The 25,546-nt window shown below is 41.7% G+C and overlaps 1 protein-coding gene across 7 annotated transcripts in view; it reads right to left on the bottom strand.

The window, feature by feature from the left end:
* The window catches only part of LOC135517575 (AF4/FMR2 family member 1-like), a 99,329-nt gene that overhangs the window by 4,998 nt on the left and 68,785 nt on the right, over nucleotides 1-25,546 (bottom strand). For 4 of the 7 annotated variants that reach the window (XM_064942001.1, XM_064942000.1, XM_064941999.1 and 1 more), the window contains 7 exons: nucleotides 23,618-23,852; nucleotides 23,331-23,419; nucleotides 9,863-9,926; nucleotides 9,614-9,750; nucleotides 8,408-8,479; nucleotides 8,121-8,214; nucleotides 7,827-7,867 (listed from right to left, as the gene is read on the bottom strand). In XM_064942001.1, coding sequence (XP_064798073.1) covers nucleotides 7,827-7,867; nucleotides 8,121-8,214; nucleotides 8,408-8,479; nucleotides 9,614-9,750; nucleotides 9,863-9,926; nucleotides 23,331-23,419; nucleotides 23,618-23,852 — 732 coding nt within the window. Of the gene's footprint in view, nucleotides 1-5,188; nucleotides 7,526-7,826; nucleotides 7,868-8,120; nucleotides 8,215-8,407; nucleotides 8,480-9,613; nucleotides 9,751-9,862; nucleotides 9,927-23,330; nucleotides 23,420-23,617; nucleotides 23,853-25,546 lie in introns of those variants that run through there. The other 3 variants (XR_010452051.1, XM_064942003.1, XM_064942004.1) reach the window with 3 other exon arrangements.

Consider the following 25,546-nt stretch of genomic DNA (forward strand, 5'->3'; position numbering starts at 1 on the left):
ATCTATACAGAAAACAAAATTAAGCTTTCAAAGAAAAGAACACCTTCCCAACAGTCAAACATGGAGGTTGTGATGTTTTGGGGTTGCTTTGCTGCCTCTGGAACTGGGTGCCTTGAACGTGTGCATGGCATCATGAAATCAGGTTGTGGCGAAATCTGCACGGAGCCTTCACCGTGCACTGCCATTTTAAGAGCGCATGAGCAGTAAGGAAGGAGGAAATAAAGAGAGCTCATTCAGCTCTTTCGGGAGGGGCTCTTGGGTGGTGCGACAGTTTGATTGTGTGTGCTGCAGAAGTTTTGTTTGTTTTCAGCGTTTGTAGTTTATAAAGTATTTAACTCAATCATCGGTGTGATCGCTTTAGATCGTGGTTGTTTTTGTTTGGGACCGCGCCCGTTATGGATCGCATGGATTAGTAGCAACATTGTTGCGAAGCTTTAACATACAAACCATCGGACAGTCAGACAGTACACCAGCAGGCCTGAAGACCACAGCTAAGAGCTCTTTTTCTCTCTCTTTCTCTTCCCTCTCGTTCCAGTGCTTTACCCTGCCACAGACTCTCTATTTTTCAAATGCACTTCCCATTGAAGTTCATTAGAGCTGGACTATTATTGCCCTGCCAGAAGTATTTTGATGAAAATTTTAGTTAAAAGGGAGGTTTCTTGCAAGTTGTGTATTGTTATGTGAACTGTATTGAGGTGAGGTGTACTAATGACATGTGGCCGAGAAGACTGTGGACATTTTTAAGGCCTTTGTTGTGTCGATGAACACCCCCCACATTCATACCCTCTGCACTCATCCACTAGAAAATAATACAGATTATTGCAAATCCTCTGTTGATGACTGGGTTCGTTCTTGTATGAAGTTGCTGTTGAATTGCTCTCCCATTATTAGTATTATTGTATGAGGTATTCTTGTTGGGGTTACCCCTGTGCTTTGATGTGGGTTTTATATGGTGTGTATTCTCTTTTCTCTCCACTGGCTATCTGGTAAACAGGCTACACTCTAGGCAGTCTCTTCTGCTGATGTGTGTGGGTCTGGTAGTGGTACTCTCTCTATTCTACTCTTTTCCTTTCGGCATGGTTAATACCTGCCTGGCGCCCGAACAAAACCTTTCTTTACCCCTCTAATAAATACCGCTACAAGGTGAATACAAAAGGTATTTTGGAGTCCAATGTCGGATCCAGTGTGAGAAAACTGTGTCTCCGTTGAAGGTCATGGGTCTTCCAGTAGGACAATGGCCCGAAACACACTTCAAAAAGGACCCAGAAATGGTTCAAGACAAAACGCTGGACTGTTCTGAAGTGGCCAGCAAGTCCAAATCTAAATCCCATTGAAAACTTGTGGAGAGATCTGAAAACAGCAGTTAGGAGAAGGCACCCTTCTAATCTGGGAGAACTGGAGCAGTTTGCACAAGAGCACTGGGCCAAACTGCCAGTACAGAGGTGCAGGAAGCTCATCGATGGTTATAGGAAGCGCTTGATTGCAGTTATTTTGACCGAAGGCTGTGCTAACATACCTTAAGGGAACATTTAGACATTTTCTGTATGGTTAGTGAGAAAGTCCATATTGCAAATGTACCGTCCCTTACTAGACGTCCGAAAACATTTGTAAAATTCGGGGACGGCGTCGGGCCGAGCGGCAGGGCCAGACCTACCGGGAAGTCATCAAATGAACTTTGTCGGACATTCGGTTTTCGTTTTATAAAACAATCAAATTTTGGTCATTTTTCCGCTATCCCGGAAAATCCCACAAGAGGGCATAAGCAATCATACTGCAATTTGACAAAACATCACGAATCACGACGGGGCATTATCTCGAAAACTGAAAATATTTCGAAGCCGAAACTTGGTGAGCATAGGTTTGGAATAATGGGCAGTTGGCCCCGAACAAGACGGCGTCTAGGCCTCAACCGTTTTTGAGTTATGGCCATTTTTTCTGGGATTAAAGGTCCAAAATGAAAATAGAGAAATTATTTTTTCACTTCACGTCAAAGTCAAGGAGCCTCCGGAGTCAATAAAAAAAAATCAGCCATTTATCTATCGTCATTTAAGAGAAATTGTACAATGACAGATTGGTGATGTTCAAATATAGGTGCTTTTTTTTCAACAGTTACAGATCCAGTTGCAGGGTGTTCATACGAATATTTTTAAAGTGTGCTGTGGAGCTCTGCGAGATTTCTGTGATTTTCTATGATTTTCTGAAATAACAAACACTCACTAAACCCTCCGTAAATAACTCAGTTCTTAACGTAAAGACTTAAAACTCAGGATTCTGTAAAGGCATACCCAAATCAGGATATGGGTTTATTTATAGCTTCCTGTGCCAACAGGAAGTGCCTTAAATGGTGTCATAGTGGCTGTTTCCAAGGGTTAAAAAGGTCAGATCTTTTCAAAACTTCATATGTGTGATTAGGCAACCCTCCTGAACTGTAAAATCAGTCATTTCTCCCAACAGATGTCAAAGAAAAGCTCTCACACACACACACAGCAAGGATGGAGTGACAAAGCGCGGTGCTTAAAGACACAGAGAGCAGGCAATGGCATAAACATAATCCCAAGGCCGTGCCGAGTTCAACGAGATATCCCGCTTGACCGTAGCTCGCTCGGTCTAAGCGTAGCGACCATTAGAAAAGTAGGCCCAAAATGAAGCCTGCACCACAATGTCATTTGCTTTTGGGTGACAGTGAGAGAACCGTTAGGGTGAGAAACACAATTCGACCTCAGGTACGTTCCTAAGGTCCCCCCGATCCGTGCAAGCCTCACCTTGACCGTGTGGCATTAACCCTTCACAGTTAAAATAAGGTGTTTACATCAAACAGTTTGCATTGACTTCTCTACCCATAGGAATACATTGCCTGCTCCTCTAAATTCAACCTGAGGCCTATGTGGGTTATGAATGCCTTATGAATCTGTCTTTGATGACAGTCCATCAGGACACTATGAGGTCTACCTGTGTCGATTCTAAGCTTCCTGGACCAACCGGAAGTGCTTAAAATCACCCTCAAAGTGTATATCCATACCCTGCCTGCAATTTGATAGACATAGTGCATTGAACCCTGTGTAAATCAGTCAATTCTTAACGTAAAGACTTAAAACTCAGGATTCTGTAAAAGCATACCCCAATGAGGATGTGTGTTGAGTTATAGCTTCCTGTGCCAACCGGAAGTTCCATAATTGGTGTCTCCTGGGCTGTTTCGAGGGGTTAAAAAAATCAGATCTTTGCAAAACTTCATATATGTGATTAGGCAACCCCCATGAATTGTAAATCAGTCATTTTTTCCCATAAAATTTCAAAGGAAAACTAAATCACACACACACAGCTTGGAAGTAGGGACCCATTGGGGTGCGTAGAGACATACACTCCCTGCATTAGTTAACCTTGTTGGAACTTTTAATGAACCGTCAGACCTAGAGTTCAGAAACTTTAGAATCCTGTTCTAGACCTCAGGTCGATAGTGGGTGGTGAGTTACGCCACTCTAGAAGGTTCTCGGACCGAGAAACAGCCTCGTACATTTGCAATGACTTCAATTAATTTTGACCATTACGAAAATGTCGACATTTAGAAATGTCCCAGAGTCACAAGACTAGGTGCATTGTGACCGTCTCGGCCCATAGAGACAGAAACCAACGTTTCTGTCCGATAGCTCATTCAAGGACCCCGTAGCAAGTCATTGAAAAAAGTGGATTTTCAGCACCAATTAGGGTTTTACTCGGACACCAAATGACCTATCAAGCCGAAACTTGGGATTCGGGGTCGCCTCAGCTAGGCCTACACATAACACAAGAAATGGACCCGCAGCTAGAACGTAACTACGTGTTTTGTTTTTTTTATGGTTTGAACCGAAGGCGTTGTGAATTTTGGGCCAGCTCTGAAGTATGTGATACTTGGCTACTAAACGAGTTGGGAAAAGTGGGCTTGGTGTCAGTTTGTATCAGTTTGGTGTCAGAATCATATCAAATTGACTGATGGACGGTGACTTGCTGGTGACTCTTGTCCATTTGCAATATGTTTAAACAGTGAGGTACCATCACCAAAAGTGACATTCTGAAATCAACCCTAACGAGCGATGGAGAGGTACCAGATTCACTGCCCAGCCATCCCGAGTTTATCGGGCCAGTCAATTTTGCATTCCTGCACGATTTTTATAGCATGACAAATTCGTGATGGTGAATGCCCATTGAACCATATTGCAAATGCACAGTGACTTTGCAAAAGTGAGAAAACATTTGCAATATGTTTAAACAGTGAGGTACCATCACCAAAAGTAACATTCTGAAATCAACCCTAACGAGCGATGGAGAGGTACCAGAATCACTGCCCAGCCATCCCGAGTTCACCGGGCCAGTCAATTTTGCATTCCTGCACGATTTTTATAGCATGACAAATTCGTGATGGTGAATGCCCATTGAACCATATTGCAAATGCACAGTGACTTTGCAAAAGTGAGAAAACATCACCAAATGGACATGATGAAATGAACACCACGAGTGATGGAAAGGAACAACAATCACTGCCCGGCCATCCCGAGTTCATCAGGCCAGTCAATTTTGCATTTCTGCAGGATTTTTGAGCATGTCAAATTTCTTATGACATTTGGCCCTCACAAAACATATGCACAAGTAAAAAAAAGAAAAAAAAATGAATGATAATAAAATACGTTTTTTATGAAATTTTGCAATTTTTGACTTTTGACTTCCTATGAAATCATATTCCAAATGGAGAAAACATATGCCTAATGCACAAGTAAAAAAAAAAAGAATTATGATAATAAAATATGACTAAAAGTATGTTGATACAGTTCTTATACGGGTTTAATTGACACAAAATTCGAAAGAATTTCGAAAACGGTCCAGAAAGCACTTTTTTAGGGGTGTGTGAAGTTTATGAAATTTTGACTTTTGACTTCCTATGAAATCATATTGCAAATGGACAAAACATGTGCCTTATGCGCAAGTAATTTAAAAAAAATTATGATAATAAAATTGGACAAAAGTATATTCATACAGTTCTTACACATGTGTAATTGACAAAAAAAGCTAAAGAATTCCGAAAAACGGTCCAGAAAGCACTTTTTTAAGGGGTGATAAGTTTTTGACAAAAAAATCATTTTTTTCAAAATTTGGCTTTTGGATGTTGACTTGGGGTCCATTTCCTATATGAAAAACCACGGTGGAGCGCACACGCCACCTTTTGGATTTTTGAAGTGTTACAACTGGCAATTGCCATATGGCATTTGCAAAACATTTTGCATGAATCAACGCCGATTTGGGTGGTATTGGCCACCGTGTACATGGTTTGTCCTATGCCAATGTTTTCCCATTCATTTTTGTCAGTGGGGTCTAACATATCATTAACATTATATACAAAAAGTCAGATTTTGTAACCTAATAAGCACCGAGCTCTGACAGAGTGGTGCCGCTTTCTCGCAGCATTCTTTGAGGATTTGACATGTTGTGGTCATCGTCTGCAAAGTTGTTTCCGCGGGACACAAAAAGTGAAATTAACATGATGCGAGCTGAAAATAAATGTAAAAGGCTTTGAAAATAAAAAGCTTGCTCCGTTGACATTTCAGAGATATGCTTGTTTGGTCACTTTAATGACGTTTACATACTGCTTTACCCACTTCATATTTATACTAAACTAAAATATAAAACTCAACATGCAACAATTTCATTTTTTTAACTGAGTTACAGCTCATATAAAGGAAATCAGTCAATTGAAATAAATGCCTTAGGCCCTAATCTATGGATTTCATATGACTGGGAATACAGATACGCATCTCACAGATATCTTAAGAAAGGTTAAGCATGTAGATCAGAAAACCAGTCAGTATCTGGTGCCTCATGCAGCGCTAATCATCTATTTTGCATAGTGTTGATCAGGCTGTTGATGTGGCCTGCGGAATGTAGTCCCACTCCTATTCAATGGCTATGCGGAGTTGCTGGATATTGGCGGGAAATGGAACAACCTGTTGTACACGTTGATCCAGAGCATCCCAAACTGCTCAATGGGTGACATGTCTGAGCATGCAGGCCATGGAAGAAATGGAACATTTTAAGCTTTGTTTCAGAACATTCAATTCTCTGACAATAGCTCTGGTGGACTTTCCTGCAACACTCCCCCAAAACTTGACACGTTGTTTTACAAAACTGCACATTTTAAAGTGGCACAAGGTGCACCTGTGTAATGATCACGCTGTTTAATCCTCATCTTGGCAAAGGAGAAATGCTCACTAACAGGGATGTAAACAAATTTGTGCACAATTTCTGGGATCTTTTATTTAAGTTCATGAAACATGGGACCAACACTTTTTATATTTTTGAATTCTAGTCAATATAATTACTGCCACACACACACACACACACTTTTTTATTCATTCACAAAACTTTTTCCACATTTTGTTGGGTTACAGTCTGAATTAAAAATGTATTAAATTGGGATTTGGTTTCACTGATCTATAGAAAATACCCACAATTATCTGAACGATCCCTCAGTCGAGTACTGAATTTCAAGCACAGATTCAACCAGGGAGGTTTTCCAATAACTCGCAAAGGTCTCTGATTGGCAGATGGGTAAAAATAAACAAAATCATGCAGTGAACATACTTTTGAGTATGGTAAAGTTATTAACTAGGTTTTGGACGGTGTATCATTACACCCAGTAACTACAAAGCTACAGGTGTCCTTCCTAACTCTTGCCAGAGTGGAAGGATTTCACCATGAGGCCAATGGGGATTTTAAAACAGAGTTTGATGGCTGTGATAGTTTTCTCCTGAGGATGGATCAACATTGTAGTTACTCCACAATTTTCACCTAAATGACAGAATGAAAAGAAGGAAGCATTTACAGATTACAAATATTCCAAAACATGCATCCTGTTTGCAACAAGACGCTAATAGTAATAATGCAAAAAAAATGCAGCAAAGAAAGTAACTTTTAATGTTTGGAGAAAATCCAACAACACGTGACTGAGTACCCCTCTTCATATTTTCAAGCATGATGGTGGCTGCATCATGTTATTGGTATGCTTGTCAACAGCAAGGACTGGGGAGTTTTTCAAGATAGAAAGACACAGTAGAGCTAAGAACATGCAAAATCAGAGGAAAGACTGGCTCAGTCTGCTTTCCAACAGATACTGGGAGACAAATTCACCTTTCAGCAGGACAATAACCTAAAGCACAAGGCCAAATTTACACTGGGGTTGATTACCAAGAGGATATTGAATGCTCCTAAATGACCTAGTTACAGTTTTGATTTAAATCTGTTTGAAACTATGGCAAGACTTAAAAATGGCTGTCTAGCAATGATCAACAACCAACTCGACAGACTGTGAAGAATTTAAAAATAATAATAAATGGACAAATATTGCACAGTCCAGGTGTGCAAAGCCCTTAATTTAAGAGACTTACCCAAAAAGACTCAAAGCTGTAAACACAGCCAGAGGCATTTTTAACATGCATTTACTCAGGTGGACTACTCTGTTGGAACTAGAAGCATAAGTATTTCGCTGCACCTGCAATAACATCTGCAAAATAATTTGATATTTAAAAAAAACAACAGGAATTTCACATTATTATGAAAAGGGTATACTAAAATATGAAAATACATGTCATGTCTAAAAATCGATTTCTAGCATCTCTATATTCTTATGTCCTCCGGATTAGAGAAGACAGTTGCTATTTTACCCCCCCCCCTCTCTAGCCTCCATTGATTTAGTCACCCTAATATTAGCCATCCTAAAAGGGTTCTGACTAAATGCTAAAGCACGAGACAGGAGACAAAGGGAAAAGGCTGAGCAGAGGACAACCACTAGGTAAAATACTTACTTTGAGACACATTGGTAGGGGGCTGCAGACTTGGAGGAGCTCTGAAAAAGAGAATTTAAGATCCAATTCAGTCAAACTCATTTGCTATTTAACCATGTCTCTACACACATTGACAATTTAATATTCATTTGAATTTACACCAACATACGTTTTGATTACTCAATAGTAATCCAAGTACTCAACTAGTTGTGTGCTCAGAACGTCACTGCCATTTATTTTCCAGTGAATGTGTGTACACTACACACACAAAGACATGTAGAAGCAAAGGACCAACATGTGATCCTTGAAGCCTACCTTGAAATGATCCGTGAGGGTCCTTGAATACTTAAGTGCCATTTCTCTTTTGTAGCGAAACATGGCCATCTGTAGAAGGGACTGGCACCTCATACTGACAGACAATAACAAAAAGGTTACATTCTCATAATCCTCTGCAGGAATACTTAATTTCACTGACTTGAGGTAAAATGGATCCAAGTGCCACTACTTGACATTTTATGCTACATTTAACAGAACTATAGTGAACTATTGCGTGGTGTAGCAGGGTATATATTACATATAGTAGGGTCCAGGTATCTAGTTACCATAATATTATAAAATCCTTGTCTGTAACAGGGGCAGAGGGGTCCACAGAGCCCTTCAGTTTCAGTATGAACCTGAAAGAGTAGAGGTGGCATTTAAAAAAGCTAGAAAAAGCACAGGAAACAAAGCAAAGGTGAGTTCACAAAAAAAAAGGAACTCATCATGAGGGGTCGCAGTGGCTCGTTGCCTCATCCATACCCACACATGTAATCAGAGTCGGCCCTAGCCTTTGAGGCCCTGAGCCTCATGAAGCTGGATGAGAGAATGCCAAGAGTGTGCAAAGCAGTCATCAAGGCAAAAGGTGGATATTTTGAAGAATCTCAAATATATTTTGATTTGTTTAACACTTTTTTGGTTACTACATTATTCCATATGTGTCATTTCAATAGTTTTGATGTCTTCATTATTATTCTACAATGTAGAATAAAGTACAAATAATGAAAACCCCTGGAATGAGTAGGTGTCCAAATTTTGACAGGTACTGTATGTAAATTAGATTTCTGTATTTCATTTTTGATACATCCGTGAAATTCTTAATTGAATAAAACAAACTTTTGAATGTAGTTTTTATGACGTGCACCCCAATAAAATGCATACCATATAACCTACACAGGTTTCACGTGTGTAGCTGGTTGGCACTACAGTCTGGCTCCTATGTGTAGCAATTTGAAGTGGTAGACCTCTAATTTCATGCAAAATGGAATTACAGTTCTGTAATTAAGTTAGCTAAATGAGAAGGAGTAGGCTAGCAGGAGCAACCGACAGGTTTAATCTGAATGGAGTTGTAGAAAAGGACGGGGAGTGCAGCAAAATGTCCTCAACTAGTCTAGCTAGCTGACATCTGGCCATCTTCTCTTCTTTAAATCAATTTGATGCAGTAAAGACAGCCACTGCCAGATGGGATAATAGACAAACTTGTAAATGCCATAGGTTATCTAACTAGCACGAGTTTGTGGCATTTCCCCCCCCCACTCTCCCCCCTGTCTCACACACACCATTGGGCCGTGAACATCCTCTGAAGCGCGCAGGCTGCACAGCAAACAAGTGTCCAAGTTTAAATAAAGTCACAAAGAAAAACATGTTTTACAACTATCTGGATATCCCCCAAAAATGTCTTATCATTCAAACCTGAAAATATTTCAAATGCCCACCCCTACTCACTGCAGCTAAGGAGCTCTATCTAGTACATATTGTTTTGGGCTGCTTACCTTATCAGATCCAAGGTTTCAGCGAACATCGTATATGCTGACTTCGGGGTCTGGGGATCGGTTTCCATAGCGATGCCGCTCTCCACAAAGGACATGGCAGCATCGAGGTAGTTGAAAACTTTGCCCACCTTATCAGACTGGAGAAACAAAAAACGCACAGACCTTTGTTTAGAATCCATTGAGATTGTCGCAAGTGAAAGAAAAATACTGAATTGAGAGAGAATTAGAGTGTAAAAATAGGACTATTACCGTGGCATCTGCTTTGTGCTTGAGTTTTTTGGCTTCCTTCATATGATACTCCACTGGGTGCTGCCTGTGGGTGGCAGGAACAGAGGTATATAAACTCACCAAAAAAATAAACGTCCTCTCAGTCAACTGCGTTAATTTTCAGCAAACTTAATATGTGTAAATATTTGTATGAACATAACAGATTCAACAACTGAGACAAACTGAACAAGTTCCACAAACATGTGACTAACAGAAATGGAATAATGTGTTACTCCACTCTTCCATCAAGGAACATACTAGTTCCCGGACATTTTTGAGGGGAATGGCCCTAGCCCTCACTCCAATCCAACAGGTCCCAGATGTGCTCCATGGGATTGAGATCCAAGCTCTTCGCTGGACATGGCAGAACACTGACATTCCTGTCTTGAAGGAAATCATGAACGGAATGAGCTGTATGGTTGGTGGCATTGTCATGCTGGAGGGTCATGTCAGGATGAGCCTGCAGGAAGGTTACCACATGAGAGAGGAGGATGTCTTCCCTGTAACGCACAGCATTGAGATTGCCAGCAATGACAACAAGTTCAGTCCCATGACGGACCCTCCACCTCCAGATCGATCCCGGTCCAGAAAACAGGCCTCGGTGTAACGCTCAATCCTTCGACGATAAACGTGTATCCGACCATGACCTTTGGTGAGACAAAACCGTGACTCGTCAGTGAAGAGCCCTTTTGCCAGTCCTGTCTGGTCCAGCAACGGTGGGTTTGTGCCCATAGGCAACGTTGTTGCCGGTGATGTCTGGTGAGGACCTGCCTTTACAACAGGTCTACAAGCCCTCAGTCCAGCCTCTCTCAGCCTATTGCGGACAGTCTGAGCACTGATGGAGGGATTGTGCAATCCTGGTGTAACTCAGGCAGTTGTTGCCATCCTGTACCTGTCCCACAGGTGTGATGTTCAGATGTACCGATCCAGTGCAGGTGTTACACGTGGTCTGCCACTGCAAGGACGATCAGCTGTCTGTCCCGTCTCCCTGTAGCGCTGTCTTAGGCGTCTCACAGTACGGACATTGCAATTTATTGTCCAGACCACATCTGCGGTCCCCATGCCTCCTTGCAGCATGCCTAAGGCACGTTCACACAGATAAGCAGGAACCCTGGGCATCTTTCTTTTGGTGTTTTTCAGAGTCAGTAGAAAGTGCCCTAAGTTTTTATAACTGTGACCTTAATTGCCTACCTTCTGTAAGCTGTTAGTGTCTTAACAACCGCTCCACAGGTGCATGTTCATTCATTGTTTATGGTTCATTGAACAAGCATGGGAAACAGTGTTTAAACACTTTACAATGAAGAACTGTGAAGTTTGGGATTATTACAAATTATCTTTGAAAGACAGGGTCCTGAAAAGGATAAGTATGGTCACTGTGGGGACGACTTCGTCGATGCACTTATTGTTGAAACTGAGGTGGTACACTCCTCAATGCCATTGGATGAATTCCAGAACATATTCCAGTCTGTGCTAGCAAAACAGTCCTGTAGCGTAGCATCTGACCACTTCCGTATTGAGTGAGTCACTGGTACTGCCTGCTTTAGTTTTTGCTTGTAAGCAGGAATCAGGAGGATAGAATTATGGTCAGATATGCCAAATGTAGGGCGAGGGAGAGCTTTGTATGCGTCTGTGTGTCAGAATATATTTTCCTCTGGTTGCACATGTGACATGCCGGTAGAAATTAGGTAAAACTGATTTAAGTTTGCCTGCATTAACCTCTCTGCGCACCGAACCCGTTAGCGGGATTAAATTCGACAACATACAGCGATCGCTACATAAATAGTAATATTAAACATTCATGAAAATACAAGTGTCTCACATGGGTCGAAAGCCTAGAATCTTGCTAATCCAACTGCGTTGTCAGATTTAAAAAAGGATTTACTGCGAAAGAATACGATGCGATTATTTGAGAACAAAGCCACATAAAAAACAACTATTTCAACAAGCACAGGCGTAACATCACAAATTGCAATAAAATAAATAGTTTACCTTTGACGATCTTCCTCTGTTTGCAATCCCAATGCTCATTGTTACACAATGAATGGCCTTTTGTTTGATAAAATCCATTTTTATATCCTAACACGAAACATTTTGTGAACCGCTTGTGTCGTGAATTTCGTCTCTTTCCATTTTCGACGACACATTCGGTGTAAATACACACACGAAACGTGACTTTTCCAATCATGTTTGGTTTCATTGCAATCACTTGGTTTGTTTGTAACACAACCAAACCTGATGGGTCATTTCGCGGGACGTATTGACAGAAAAAAAACGATTTGAAGACAACAAGTAATGACATCATTGTGCACCAATGATATGACCGCTGTTTCGTTGATTGACTGTATTTTAACCCAATGACCACTGATCGTCTTGAAATCTAGCTGGGTAGATAGCCAATGAGCTAAGGTAAATGGCAATATGTAATGTTTATGTGTTGGAAGACCAACCCATGTAGTAAACTCCGGCGTAAAGAGGTTCATTCGCCATTGACGATTCATACCGGAAGGAGCCACGCATGTTACGCACAGCGTTGTTTTGGTAAAGCGCATCTTCAGCTGTTTATAAATCAATCAGTATGGCGACTAAGTCAGGGAAAGCTAAATCTAAGTCTAGATATACAGATGTACACACCATTTTAGAAGAAATCGATCGGGAAAGTGAGAGAGATTGTTGGAGGACGATTCATTTAGTGATTCCCAAATGGAGGAATATTTTTTGAACGGAGAGGACATCGTTTTGGACTGGTAAGTTCTTCTCATGCTAATGCCGTTGTTTGAAATTAATAATATAAAATATTATTTGTGAAATGAAATAGCCTGTTTGAGGCTGTTGAGGGGAGTGCAGGCCCACAACAATTGCCAAAGTGAAATGGAGACAGTAGACACAGCTGGTCTGTTGTAATATAATAGAGACAGTAGATCTAGCTGAAATGTCATAATATAAAATCGACATTAGATCTAGCTGGTCTATCATAATATATTCAACCTTATGTTCCCTGTACTCTAAATACACTGCTCAAAAAAATAAAGGGAACACTTAAACAACACAATGTAACTCCAAGTCAATCACACTTCTGTGAAATCAAACTGTCCACTTAGGAAGCAACACTGATTAACAATACATTTCACATGCTGTTGTGCAAATGGCATAGACAACAGGTGGAAATTATAGGCAATTAGCAAGACACCACCAATAAAGGAGTGGTTCTGCAGGTGGGGATCACAGACCACTTCTCAGTTCCTATGCTTCCTGGCTGATGTTTTGGTCACTTTTGAATGCTGGCTGGCGGTGCTTTCACACTAGTGGTAGCATGAGACAGAGTCTACAACCCACACAAGTGGCTCAGGTAGTGCAGCTCATCCAGGATGGCACATCAATGCGAGCTGTGGCAAGAAGGTTTGCTGTGTCTGTCAGCGTAGTGTCCAGAGCATGGAGGCGCTACCAGGAGACAGGCCAGTACATCAGGAGACGTGGAGGAGGCCAATAACCCAGCAGCAGGACCGCTACCTCTGCCTTTTTGCAAGGAGGAGCAGGAGGAGCAGTGCCAGAGCCCTGCAAAATGACATCCAGCAGGCCACAAATGTGCATGTGTCTGCTCAAACGGTCAGTGGCGGCAGTGTAGCCTAGTGGTTAGAGCATTGGACTAGTAACTGAAAGGTTGCAAGTTCAAATCCCCGAGCTGACAAGGTACAAAATCTGTCGTTCTGCCCTTGAACAGGCAGTTAACTCACTGTTCCTAGGCCGTCATTGAAAATAAGAATTTGTTCTTAACTGACTTGCCTAGTAAAATAAAGGTGAAAAAAAATAAGTAACAGACTCCATGAGGGTGGTATGAAGGCCCGATGTCCACAGTTGGGGGTTATGCTTACAGCCCAACACCTGTGCAGAACGTTTGACATTTGCCAGAGAACACCAAGATTGGAAAATTCACCATTGGACCCTGTGCTCTTCACAGATGAAAACAGGTTCACACTGAGCACATCTGACAGACGTGGCAGAGTCTGGAGACGCCGTGGAGAACGTTCTGCTGCCTGCGACATCCTCCAGCATGACCGGTTTGGCGGTGGGTCAGTCATGGTGGGGAGCCGCACAGCCCTCCATGTGCTCGCCAGAGGTAGCCTGACTGCCATTAGGTACCGAGATGAGATCCTCAGACCCCTTGTAAGACCATATGCTGGTGCGGTTGGCCCTGGGTTCCTCCTAATGCAAGATAATGCTAGACCTCATGTGGCTGGAGTGTGTCAGCAGTGCCTGCAAGAGGAAGGCATTGATGCTATGGACTGGCCCACCCGTTACCCAGACCTGAATCCAATTGAGCACATCTGGGACATCATGTCTCGCTCTATCCACAGACTGTCCAGGACTTAGCAGATGCTTTAGTCCAGGTCTGGGGGGAGATCACTTAGGAGAACATCCGCCACCTCATCAGGAGCATGCCCAGGCGTTGTAGGGAGGTCATACAGGCACGTGGAGGCCACACACACTACTGAGCCTCATTTTGACTTGTTTTAAGGACATTACATACCTTAAGGGAACTTTTCGACATTCACCGTATGGTTAGTGAGAAAGTCCATATTGCAAATGTAACGTCCCTTACTAGACGTCCGAAAACATTTTTAAAATTCGGGGACGGCGTCGGGCCGAGCGGCAGGGCCAGACCTACCGGGAAGTCATCAAATGAACTTTGTCGGACATTCGGTTTTCGTTTTATAAAATAATCAAATTTTGGTCCATTTTTCCGCTATGCCGGAAGATCCCACAAGAGGGCATAAGCAATCATATTGCAATTTGACAAAACATCCCGAATCACGACTGGCCATATCTCGAAAACTGAAAATATTTCGAAGCCGAAACTTGGTGAGCATAGGTTTGGCATAATGGGCAGTTGGCCCCGAACAAGATGGCGTCTAGGCCTCAACGGTTTTTGAGTTATGGCCATATTTCTGGGATTAAAGGTCCAAAATGAAAATAGAGAAATGATTTTTTCACTTCACGTCAAAGTCAAGGAGCCGCCGGTGTCAATAAAAAAAAATCAGCCATTTATCTATCGTCATTTAAGAGAAATCGTACGATGACAGGTTTGTGATGTTCAAATATAGGTTGTTTTTTTTCAACGGTTACAGATCCAGTTGCAGGGTGTTCATACGAATATTTTTAAAGTGTGCTGCGGAGCTCTGCGACATTTCTGTGATTTTCTATGATTTTCTGAAATAACATACACTCACTAAACCCTCCGTAAATAACTCAGTTCTTAACGTAAAGACTTAAAACTCAGGATTCTGTAAAGGCATACCCCAATGAGGATATGAGTTTATTTATAGCTTCCTGTGCCAACAGGAAGTGCCTTAAATGGTGTCATAGTGGCTGTATCCAAGGGTTAAAAAGGTCAGATCTTTTCAAAACTTCATATGTGATTAGGCAACCCTCCTGAACTGTAAAATCAGTCATTTCTACCAACAGATGTCAAAGAAAAGCTCTCACACACACACACAGCAAGGATGGAGTGACAAAGCGCGGTGTTTAAAGACACAGAGAGCAGGCAATGGCATAAACATAATCCCAAGGCCGTGCCGAGTTCAACGAGATATCCCGCTTGACCGTAGCTCGCTCGGTCTAAGCGCAGCGACCATGAGAAAAATAGGCCCACAATGAAGCCTGCACCACAATGTCATTTGATTTTGGGTGACAGCGGCGGAACCGTTAGGTTTAGAAAGACAATTCAACCACAGGAATGTTCCTAAGGTCCTCCCGATCTGTGCAAGCCTAACCTTGACTGTGTGGCATTAACCTTTCACAGTTAAAAGAAGGTGTTTACATCAAAAAGTTTGCATTGACTTCTCTCCCCATAGGAATACATTGTCTTCACCTCGAAATTCAACCTGAGGCCTATGTGGGTTATGAATGCCTTATGAACCTGTCTTCTATGACATTCCATCAGACCACTATGAGGTCTACCTGTGTCGATTCTAAGCTTCCTGGAGCAACCGGAAGTGGTTAAATTGACCCAAAAGGTATTTGGATGTACATCACCTCCAAAGGTGAAAATGACTCTGCATTATTCAACCCTGTGTAGATCAGTCAATTCTCAACTTAAAGACTTAAAACTCAGGATTCTGTAGGTTTGTCAATCAAGACATGTGTGTATTTATAGCTTCCTGTGCCAACCGGAAGTGCCATAATTGGTGTCTCAGGGGCTGTTTGGAAGGGTTAAAAAAATCAGATCTGTCCAAAACTTCATATGTGTGATTAGTCAACCCCCATGAACTGTAAATCAGTCATCTTTCCCATAAAAATTCAAAGGAAAACTAAATCACACAGATACACAACTTGGATGGAGGGACGTATTGGGGTGTGTAGAGACTGACAGTGCCTCCAATAGTTAGCTTTGTTCGAGCTAAAAAAGAACCGTCAGACCTAGAGTTCCGAAACTTTAGAATCCTGTTCTAGACCTCAGGTCGATAGTGCGTGGTGAGTTACGGCGCTCTAGAAGGTTCTCGGACCGAGAAACAGCCTCGAACATTTGCAATGACTTCAATTCATTTTGACCATTACGAAAATGGCGACATTTAGAAATGTCCCAGAGACACAAGACTAGGTGCATTGTGACCGTCTCGGCCCATAGAGACAGAACCCAACATCTCTGTCCAATAGCTCATTCAAGGACCCCGTAGCAAGGCATGGAAAAAAGTGGATTTTCAGCACCAATTAGGGTTTTACTCGGACACCAAATGACCTATCGAGCCAAAACTCGGGATTCGGGGTCGCCTCACATAGGACTACACATAATGTCCGAACTGGCCCCGCAGCTAGAAAGTAACTAGGTGTTTTATGGTTTTTTTATGGTTTGAACCGAAGGCGTTGTGAATTTTGGGCCAGCTCTGAAGTATGTGATACTTGGCTCCTAAACGAGTTGGGAAAAGTGGGTTTGGTGTCAGTTTGTATCAGTTTGGTGTCAGAATGATATCAAATTGACTGATGGACGGTGACTTGCAGGTGACTCTTGTCCATTTGCAATATATTTAAGCGGTGAGGTACCATCACCAAAAGCGACATTCTGAAATCAACCCTAACGAGCAATGGAGAGGTACCAGAATCACTGCCCAGCCATCCTGAGTTCATCGGGCCAGTCAATTTGGCATTCCTGCATGATTTTTATAGCATGACAAATTGGTGATGGTGAATGCCCAGTTAACCATATGGCAAATGCACAGTGACTTTGAAAGGGTGAGAAAACATTACCAAATGGACATTCTGAAATCAACCCTAATGAGGGATGGAGAGTTACCAGAATCACTGCCGAGCCATCCCGAGTTCATCGGGCCAGTCAATTTGGCATTCCTGCACGAATTTTCAGTGACTTTGCAAAAGTGAGAAAACATTTCTGAAATCAACACAAAAATGGCATCACCATAGTGTCCAGACTGTGCCGAGTCCAACGAGGCGCCCCGCTTGACCGTAGCTCGCTCGGTCGGAGCGCAGCGACCATGAGAAAAATAGGCCCACAATGAAGCCTGCACCACAATGTCATTTGATTTTGGGTGACAGCGGCGGAACCGTTAGGTTTAGAAAGACAATTCAACCACAGGAATGTTCCTAAGGTCCTCCTGATCTGTGCAAGCCTAACCTTGACCGTGTGACATTAACCCTTCACAGTTAAAATAAGGTGTTTACATAAAAACAGTGTGCATTGACTTCTCTCCCCATAGGAATACATTGCCTGCTCCACTAAATACAACCTGGAGTCTATATGGGTTATGAATGCTGTATGAACCTGTCTTCGGTACCAGTCCATCAGGCCACTATAAGGTCTACCTGTGTCGATTCTAGGCTTCCTGGACCAACCGGAAGTGGTTACAATCGCCCTAAAAGTGTTTACCCATAACCTGCCTGCAGTTTGATAGACATAGTAAATTCAACCCTGTGTAAATCAGTCAGTTTTCATGGTAAAGACTTAAAACTCAGGATTCTCTAATGGAATACCCCAATGAGGATGTATGTTGAGTTACAGCTTCCTGTGCCAACCGGAAGTGCCATAATTGGTGTCTCATGGGCTGTTTCGGGGGGTTAAAAAAATCAGATCTTTCCAAAACTTCATATATATGATTAGGCAACCCCCATGAACTGTAAATCAGTCATTTTTCCCATAAAAATTCAAAGGAAAACTAAATCACACAGATTCACAACTTGGATGGAGGGACGTATTGGGGTGCGTAGAGACTGACAGTGCCTCCAATAGTTAGCTTTGTTCGAGCTAAAAAAGAACCGTCAGACCTAGAGTTCCGAAACTTTAGAAACCTGTTCTAGACCTCAGGTCGATAGTGCGTGGTGAGTTACGGCGCTCTAGAATGTTCTCGGACCGAGAAACAGCCTCGAACATTTGCAATGACTTCAATTCATTTTGACCATTACGAAAATGGCGACATTTAGAAAAGTCTCAGAGACACAAGACTAGGTGCATTGAAACCGGCTCGGCCCATAGACACGGACCCCAACGTTTCTGTCCGATAGCTCATTCAAGGACCCCGTAGCAAGGCATGGAAAAAAGTGGATTTTCAGCACCAATTAGGCTTTTACTCGGACACCAAATGACCTATCGAGCCAAAACTCGGGATTCGGGGTCGCCTCACATAGGACTACACATAATGTCCGAACTGGCCCTGCAGCTAGAAAGTAACTATGTGTTTTATGGTTTTTTTATGGTTTGAACCGAAGGAGTTGTGAATTTTGGGCCAGCTCTGAAGTATGTGATACTTGGCTCCTAAACGAGTTGGGAAAAGTGGGTTTGGTGTCAGTTTGTATCAGTTTGGTGTCAGAATGATATCAAATTGACTGATGGACGGTGACTTGCAGGTGACTCTTGTCCATTTGCAATATGTTTAAGCGGTGAGGTACCATCACCAAAAGCGACATTCTGAAATCAACCCTAACGAGCAATGGAGAGGTACCAGTATCACTGCCCAGCCATCCTGAGTTCATCGGGCCAGTCAATTTGGCATTCCTGCATGATTTTTATAGCATGACAAATTGGTGATGGTGAATGCCCAGTTAACCATATGGCAAATGCACAGTGACTTTGCAAGAGTGAGAAACATCACCAAATGGACATTCTGGAATCAACCCTAACGAGCGATGGAGAGGTACCAGAATCACTGCCCAGCCATCCCGAGTTCATCGGGCCAGTCAATTTGGCATTCCTGCACGATTTTTATAACATGACAAATTGGTGATGGTGAATGCCCAGTTAACCTGTTGATGCTCTGGGGGCGCTATTTCATTTTTGGATGAAAAACGTTCCCGTTTTAAACAAGATATTTTGTCACAAAAAGATGCTCGACTATGCATATAATTGATAGCTTTCGAAAGAAAACACTCTGACGTGTCCAGAACTACCAAGATATTTTCTGTGCGTGCCCTAGAACGTGAGCTTCAGGCAAAACCAAGATGAGACGGCATCCAGGAAATGAGCAGGATTTTTGAGGCTCTGTTTTCCATTGTCTCCTTATATGGCTGTGAATGCGAGAGGAATGAGCCTGCCCTTTCTGTCGTTTCCCCAAGGTGTCTGCAGCATTGTGACGTATTTGTAGGCAGATCATTGGAAGATTGACCATAAGAGACCACATTTACCAGGTGTCCGCCCGGTGTCCTGCGCCGAAATTGGTGCGCAAAACTCAGCTGCCAGTATTTTTCCATGGGATACAGAGAGGAAAGCAAGCTTCCACGAACTGCATATCAATGAAGAGATATGTGAAAAAACACCTTGAGGATTGATTCCAAACAACGTTTGCCATGTTTCGGTCGATATTATGTAGTTAATCCGGAAAAAGTTTTACGTTGTAGGTGACTGAATTTTCGGGTCGTTTCGGTAGCCAGACGCAATGTAGAAAACGGAACGATTTCTCCTACACACAGACGCTTTCAGGAAAAACTGCGCATTTGGTATGTAACTGAGAGTCTCCTCATTGAAAACATCAGAAGCTCTTCAAAGGTAAATGATTTTATTTATTTGGTTATCTGGTTTTTGTGAAAATGTTGCGTGCTAAATGCTACTCAAAATGCTATGCTAGCTTTGCATACTCTTACACAAATTAGTCAATTTCTATGGTTCAAAAACATATTTTGAAAATCTGAGATGACAGTGTTGTTAAGAAAAGGCTAAGCTTGAGAGCAGACGCATTATTTTCATTTTATTTGCGATTTTCAGAAATCGTTAACGTTGCGTTATGCTAATGAGCCTGAGGCTTTAGTCACGATCCCGGATCCGGGATGGGGAGTTCCAAGAGTTAACCATATTGCAAATGCACAGTGACTTTGCAAAAGTGAGAAAACATAAACAAATGGACATGATGAAATCAACACCACGAGTGATTGAAAGGAACAACAATCACTGCCCGGCCATCCCGAGTTCATCAGGCCAGTCAATTTTGCATTTCTGCAGGATTTTTGAGCATGTCAAATTTCTTATGACATTTGGCCCCCACAAAACATATGCCTTATGCACAAGTAAAAAAATAAATAAAAATTATGATAATAAAATATGACTAAAGTATGTTGATACAGTTCTTATACGTGTGTAATTGACACAAAATTAGAAAAAAATTCAAAAAACGGTCCAGAAAGCACTTTTTTAGGGGTGTGTGAAGTTTTTTATGAAATTTTGCAATTTTTGACTTTTGACTTCTTATGAAATCATGTTCCAAATGGAGAAAACATATGCCTAATGCACAAGTAAAAAAAAAAAATATATGACAATAAAATATGCCTAAAGTATGTTGATACAGTTCTTATACGTGTGTAATTTACACAAAATTCAATTTTTTTTCGAAAAACGGTCCAGAAAGCACTTTTTTAGGGGTATGTGAAGTTTTTTATGAAATTTTGCAATTATTGACTTCTGACTTCCTATGAAATCATATTGCAAATGGAGAAAACACATGCAATAATGCGCAAGTAAAAAAAATAAAAAAATAATGATAATAAAATTGGACAAAAGTATATTCATACAGTTCTTACACATGTGTAATTGACAAAAAAAGCGAAAGAATTTCGAAAAACGGTCCAGAAAGCACTTTTTTAAGGGGTGATAAGTTTTTGACAAAAAAATCCATTTTTTCAAAATTTGGCTTTTGGATGTTGACTTGGAGTCCATTTTCAATATGAAAAACCACGGTGGAGCGCACACGCCCCCTGTTGGATTTTTGAAGTGTTACAACTGGCAATAGCCATATGGCATTTGAAGTACATTTTGCATGAATCAACGCCGATTTGGGTGGTATTGACCAATGTGTACATGGTTTGTACTATGCCAATAGTTTGCCATTCATTTTTGTCCAATACAGGGGGGAATTCCCTTACATCAAAGTTGGATCAGCCTGTAGTGTGGTTTTCCACTTTAATTTTGAGTGCGACTCCAAATCCAGACCTCCATGGGTTGATAAATTTAAAGTATTTAATAAGAATAATTCATTCATTCAGATCTAGGATGTGTTCTTTTAGTGTTCCCTTTATTTTTTTGAGCAGTGTATATCTGTTTATTATACCTGTTGATACAGGGCTCATATGTGAAACTTTTCTAACATTTTCTTTCACAGTGACACGGACTCCGAATGGGAGTTCCCCACTGAAGCTGGTTCATCCAGCTACTGCCACAAGTGGTGTTCATCTGCCTAAATGTATTTCTGCAGGCATATGGATGTGCCTCAGGGCCAAAGGGGCACAGCATGGAGGCGTCGCTGTGTTCTTTGCAAAATGAAGTTCCCCATCACCTGCACCACATGCTTGGTGACCCTCTGCTTTACAGCAGAAAGAGACTGCTATGGCACCTGGCATCAGCAGCACAATATTGTGTAGAGGACTGAGGGTCTTCCAAATATTGAAAGTGTTATTTTGTAAATGTATATATATATATCTTTTTTTCTCCATTTTTTGGGGGGGTGTGTAAGAATACCATTATGGTATTTTGTATATAGTTATTCCATTCAAAATGTATAACTTCACCAATTTGGCCACTTGGGTACATTTGGGCTACTTGTGTGGGACACCTGGGGGACTTCATGATAAATGTTATGTAGCACACTCATTTCGGAAGTTATCATTCTGAAACTTTGCACAAGTACTGTTGCCCTCTTATGTGTTTCACTGAAATTGTCCCCATCAGAATGTGTTTTGTCTCATTCATTTTAAAGATGATACAACAATAAAAATGAAAAAAGTATGTTTTTTTTTAAAGTCCCTTGCCACTAGGAGCACCACTTCTGGATTAGCATTTTCTTGTTTGCTTATGGCCTTCTATAGCTCGTTGAGCAGGTCTTAGTTCCAGCATTCTTTTGTGATGGTAAATATAGATGAACTCTACAGCTTATCATGAGGTACTCTACCTCAGGCAAGCAATACCTCGAGACACCAGCTATTATTTACCAATAGACACACAACCCCAGACGTAGCTGTTCTGTCCTGCCGATGCACGGAAAACCCAGCCAACTGTATATTGTCATTGTCGTCGTTCAGCCACATCCCAGTGCAACATACGATATTACAGTTAATGTCCCGTTGGTAGGATAGTCTCGAAGTGAATTCTCCAGTGATTGCACGTTGGCCAATAGAACGAACGGATGGTGGGTTACCCAATTGCTGACAAATTTCTCACAAGGCACACCTATCTCCGCACCCTGTGTTTCTGTCTTTTCTTCACGCGAATGACTGGGATTTTGGCCGGTTCTCGGAGAAGCCGTATATCTTTTGCGTTGGACTCATTAAAAAAAAATATCTTCGTCCAGTTCAAGGTGTGTAATCGCTGGTCTGATATCCAGAAGCTCTTTTTGGGCATAAGAGTCGGTAGCAGCAACATTAAATACAAAGTAAGTTACAAACAATGTGAAAAAACACACAAAATACCATAGTTGGTTAGGAGCCCGTAAAACGGCAGCCACCCCCTCGGGCGACATTACTGGTGGTGGTAGTGTGATGGTTTGGGGATGCTTTGCTGCCTTAATAGAATGAAACATGAATTCTGCTCTGTATCAGAGAATTCTACAGGAGAATGTCAGGCCATCCGTCTGTGAGCTGAAGATGAAGCGCAGCTGGGTCATACAGCAAGACAATGATCCAAAACACACAATCAATTCTACATAAAACGTCTAAAAAGCAAAAAATTTGAAGTTCTGTAATGGCCTAGTCAAAGTCCAGACCTAATCCCAATTGAGACGTGTCAGGACTTGAAACGAGCAGTTCATGCTTTAAAACCAACAAATGTCGCTGACTTAAAGCAGTTCTGCATGGAAGAGTGGGTCAAAATAAGAGGGCCACTGATCAACTACAGGAAGCGTTTGGCTGGAGACACTGCAGCTAAACCATTTATTGAGTGTAAGGGGGCAACCATTTTTTCACAGGGGCATAAGGTGTTGTATAACTTTTCTAATGAAATAAGTATGTAATTATGTAAAAGGAATCTTACCTGTCCTCGACCTTGAGCAGGGGTCTGGAGGACAGGGAACCCCCGGTGAGCTGGGCAGGCACAGAGAAGGCAAAGCTGCTCTTGGGGGCCTTCAGACAAAACCAGAGGTGACAGTATATCAACACCTATTTCTCACTATTTCAGATAACCTTTATACAGGCAATTAACGATAAATACTGAGCTTCATCCTTTGAATAACATCTAACACTTCTGACGCACCTGCTGAAGCAACTCTCAGATGTGACTTAATTTCACATATGACATACATATTGACTCAAATCTCTTGCCTTGCCAGTCTTGGAATGCTCTGTGTGTCGTTTCCCAGTGCCCTTCTTGTGTTTGACGGGGGTGGAGGCCTCCCTGTCCTTGCTTTTGGCTGCTGAGGCAGCGTTGGGCTCTGGGGTCTCCCCCGCATGCCGCTTGCGCCTCCCCGGCTCTTTCCCAGGGTCTTGCAGAGGGACAGAAGTCCCCTTCTTCGACCGCTTCCTCTCCACCTCCTCCTCTCCAGGGTTCTTGGGCGTCCTGTGAGAGAAAAGGCCAGATGGCAAGTTAGATCAGAATGGGACAGAGAAAGATACTGTGAAAGGGGAGGTCCTTAAAAAAATCTTACATTCTGATTTAAAATCTTCAGTTTTCAAAAGGTGTAAAAAAATGTGATGGAATGGCCCCCTTTATTTTGTGCCGCTGCGTAATTGTTGCCACCATGGTAAAAAAAAATGAGAGCAAGGCAGCCTATACAATTTGATAGACGACAACACTAACTAGAGCTGGGATGATAAACCAAAAATTACAGACACCTAATATTGTCCTCCTCTTACTGAAGCAATTTTGCCGATGTCAGTATTTTTGGTGATTAGGCTACACAACATTCCTGCAAATTGGTTTTAGAACCAAACATCATTTGGTGAACAGTAATGTCCATTAAAATGAACCTGCTTCCTGCAATGAAAGTATTTTATGTTTCACTGATTTCTGATCTCGTAAAAGCCTGGGTTTTGGGCACGTTAATAATTAACATCAGTATTCAAAACACTCTTTCTTAACCACCTCTCAGATTTGGATATATAGATTTGGATGGAAAACACTCTAGGGTTTCTAAAACTGTTTGAATCATGTCTGTGAGTATAACAGAACTTATGTAGCAGGCAAAACCCAGAGGACTAACTGTTCAGATTTTTTTCCCCCTCTCTGTTCACTATATTGTCTTTGCCATTGGATATTTAATAGGAACCCATTTTCAGTGCCTACCGCGTCCACACGATGCCGCCAGTCTTTGGAATATGGTTGAGATTTGTTCCCTTTGTTCTATGAAGAAATAGGCCAACTCGGAACTGGTGACACATTTGTGAGTTTCGCAAGACGTGAACAGCAGTGCTGGTTTGTTTTCGTTCCTGTATTGAATACAGTTTGCCCCGTCTACAATTTGATCGATTATTAACGTTTAAAAATACCTAACGTTGTATTACAAAAGTAGTTTGAAATATTTTGTAGTGACGTTGTGTTTTTGTAAGCTCCTTTTTCTGGATCAAACGCGCTTTATAAATGGACATTTTCGATATATATGGACAGAATTAATCATACAAAAGGACCTATTGTGATGTTTATGGGACATATTGGAGTGCCAACAAAAGAAGCTCGTCAAAGGTAATGCATATTTTATTTCAGCGTTTTGTGTAGCGCCTGCTACGCTAGCTCCTTTGTTTACTGCTGGTGCAGATGGGTGCAGGCTATCAGATAATAGCTTCTTATGCTTTTGCCGAAAAGCTTCTTTTTTTTTTAAATCTGACATGTTGGCTGGATTCACAACGTGTAGCTTTAATTGAGTATCTTACAAGTGTGATTTAATGAAAGTTTGAATTTTATAACATTTTATTTGAATCTGGCGCTCTGCATTTCCCCTGGCAATTGGCCAGTTGAGACGCTAGTGTCTCCCCTATCCATAAGAGGTTTTAACCTTTCTGGTTATAACCTTTTTCAGCAAGAAGATCTTCTAAAGGTGGGTGAGTGGCAATCTTTACCAAGATCTCCACTCAGGTTGTCTACAAATCTGTCCCCAAACAATTTGATTTGCTGGTTTTAAGAATTTAACTTCCTAATTGTTCTTAGTTGACTGTTGCTAGGCATTATAGTCCTCCATCAGCACCGGCCTGTACCCTACCTGCCCTAAGCTCTCTCCTGGTCCCTTACACAAAGTCTGAATTTTAGGTGATCTAAAC

Source organism: Oncorhynchus masou, chromosome 28 (assembly GCF_036934945.1).
Source record: "Oncorhynchus masou masou isolate Uvic2021 chromosome 28, UVic_Omas_1.1, whole genome shotgun sequence".
Lineage (NCBI taxonomy): Eukaryota > Metazoa > Chordata > Actinopteri > Salmoniformes > Salmonidae > Oncorhynchus > Oncorhynchus masou.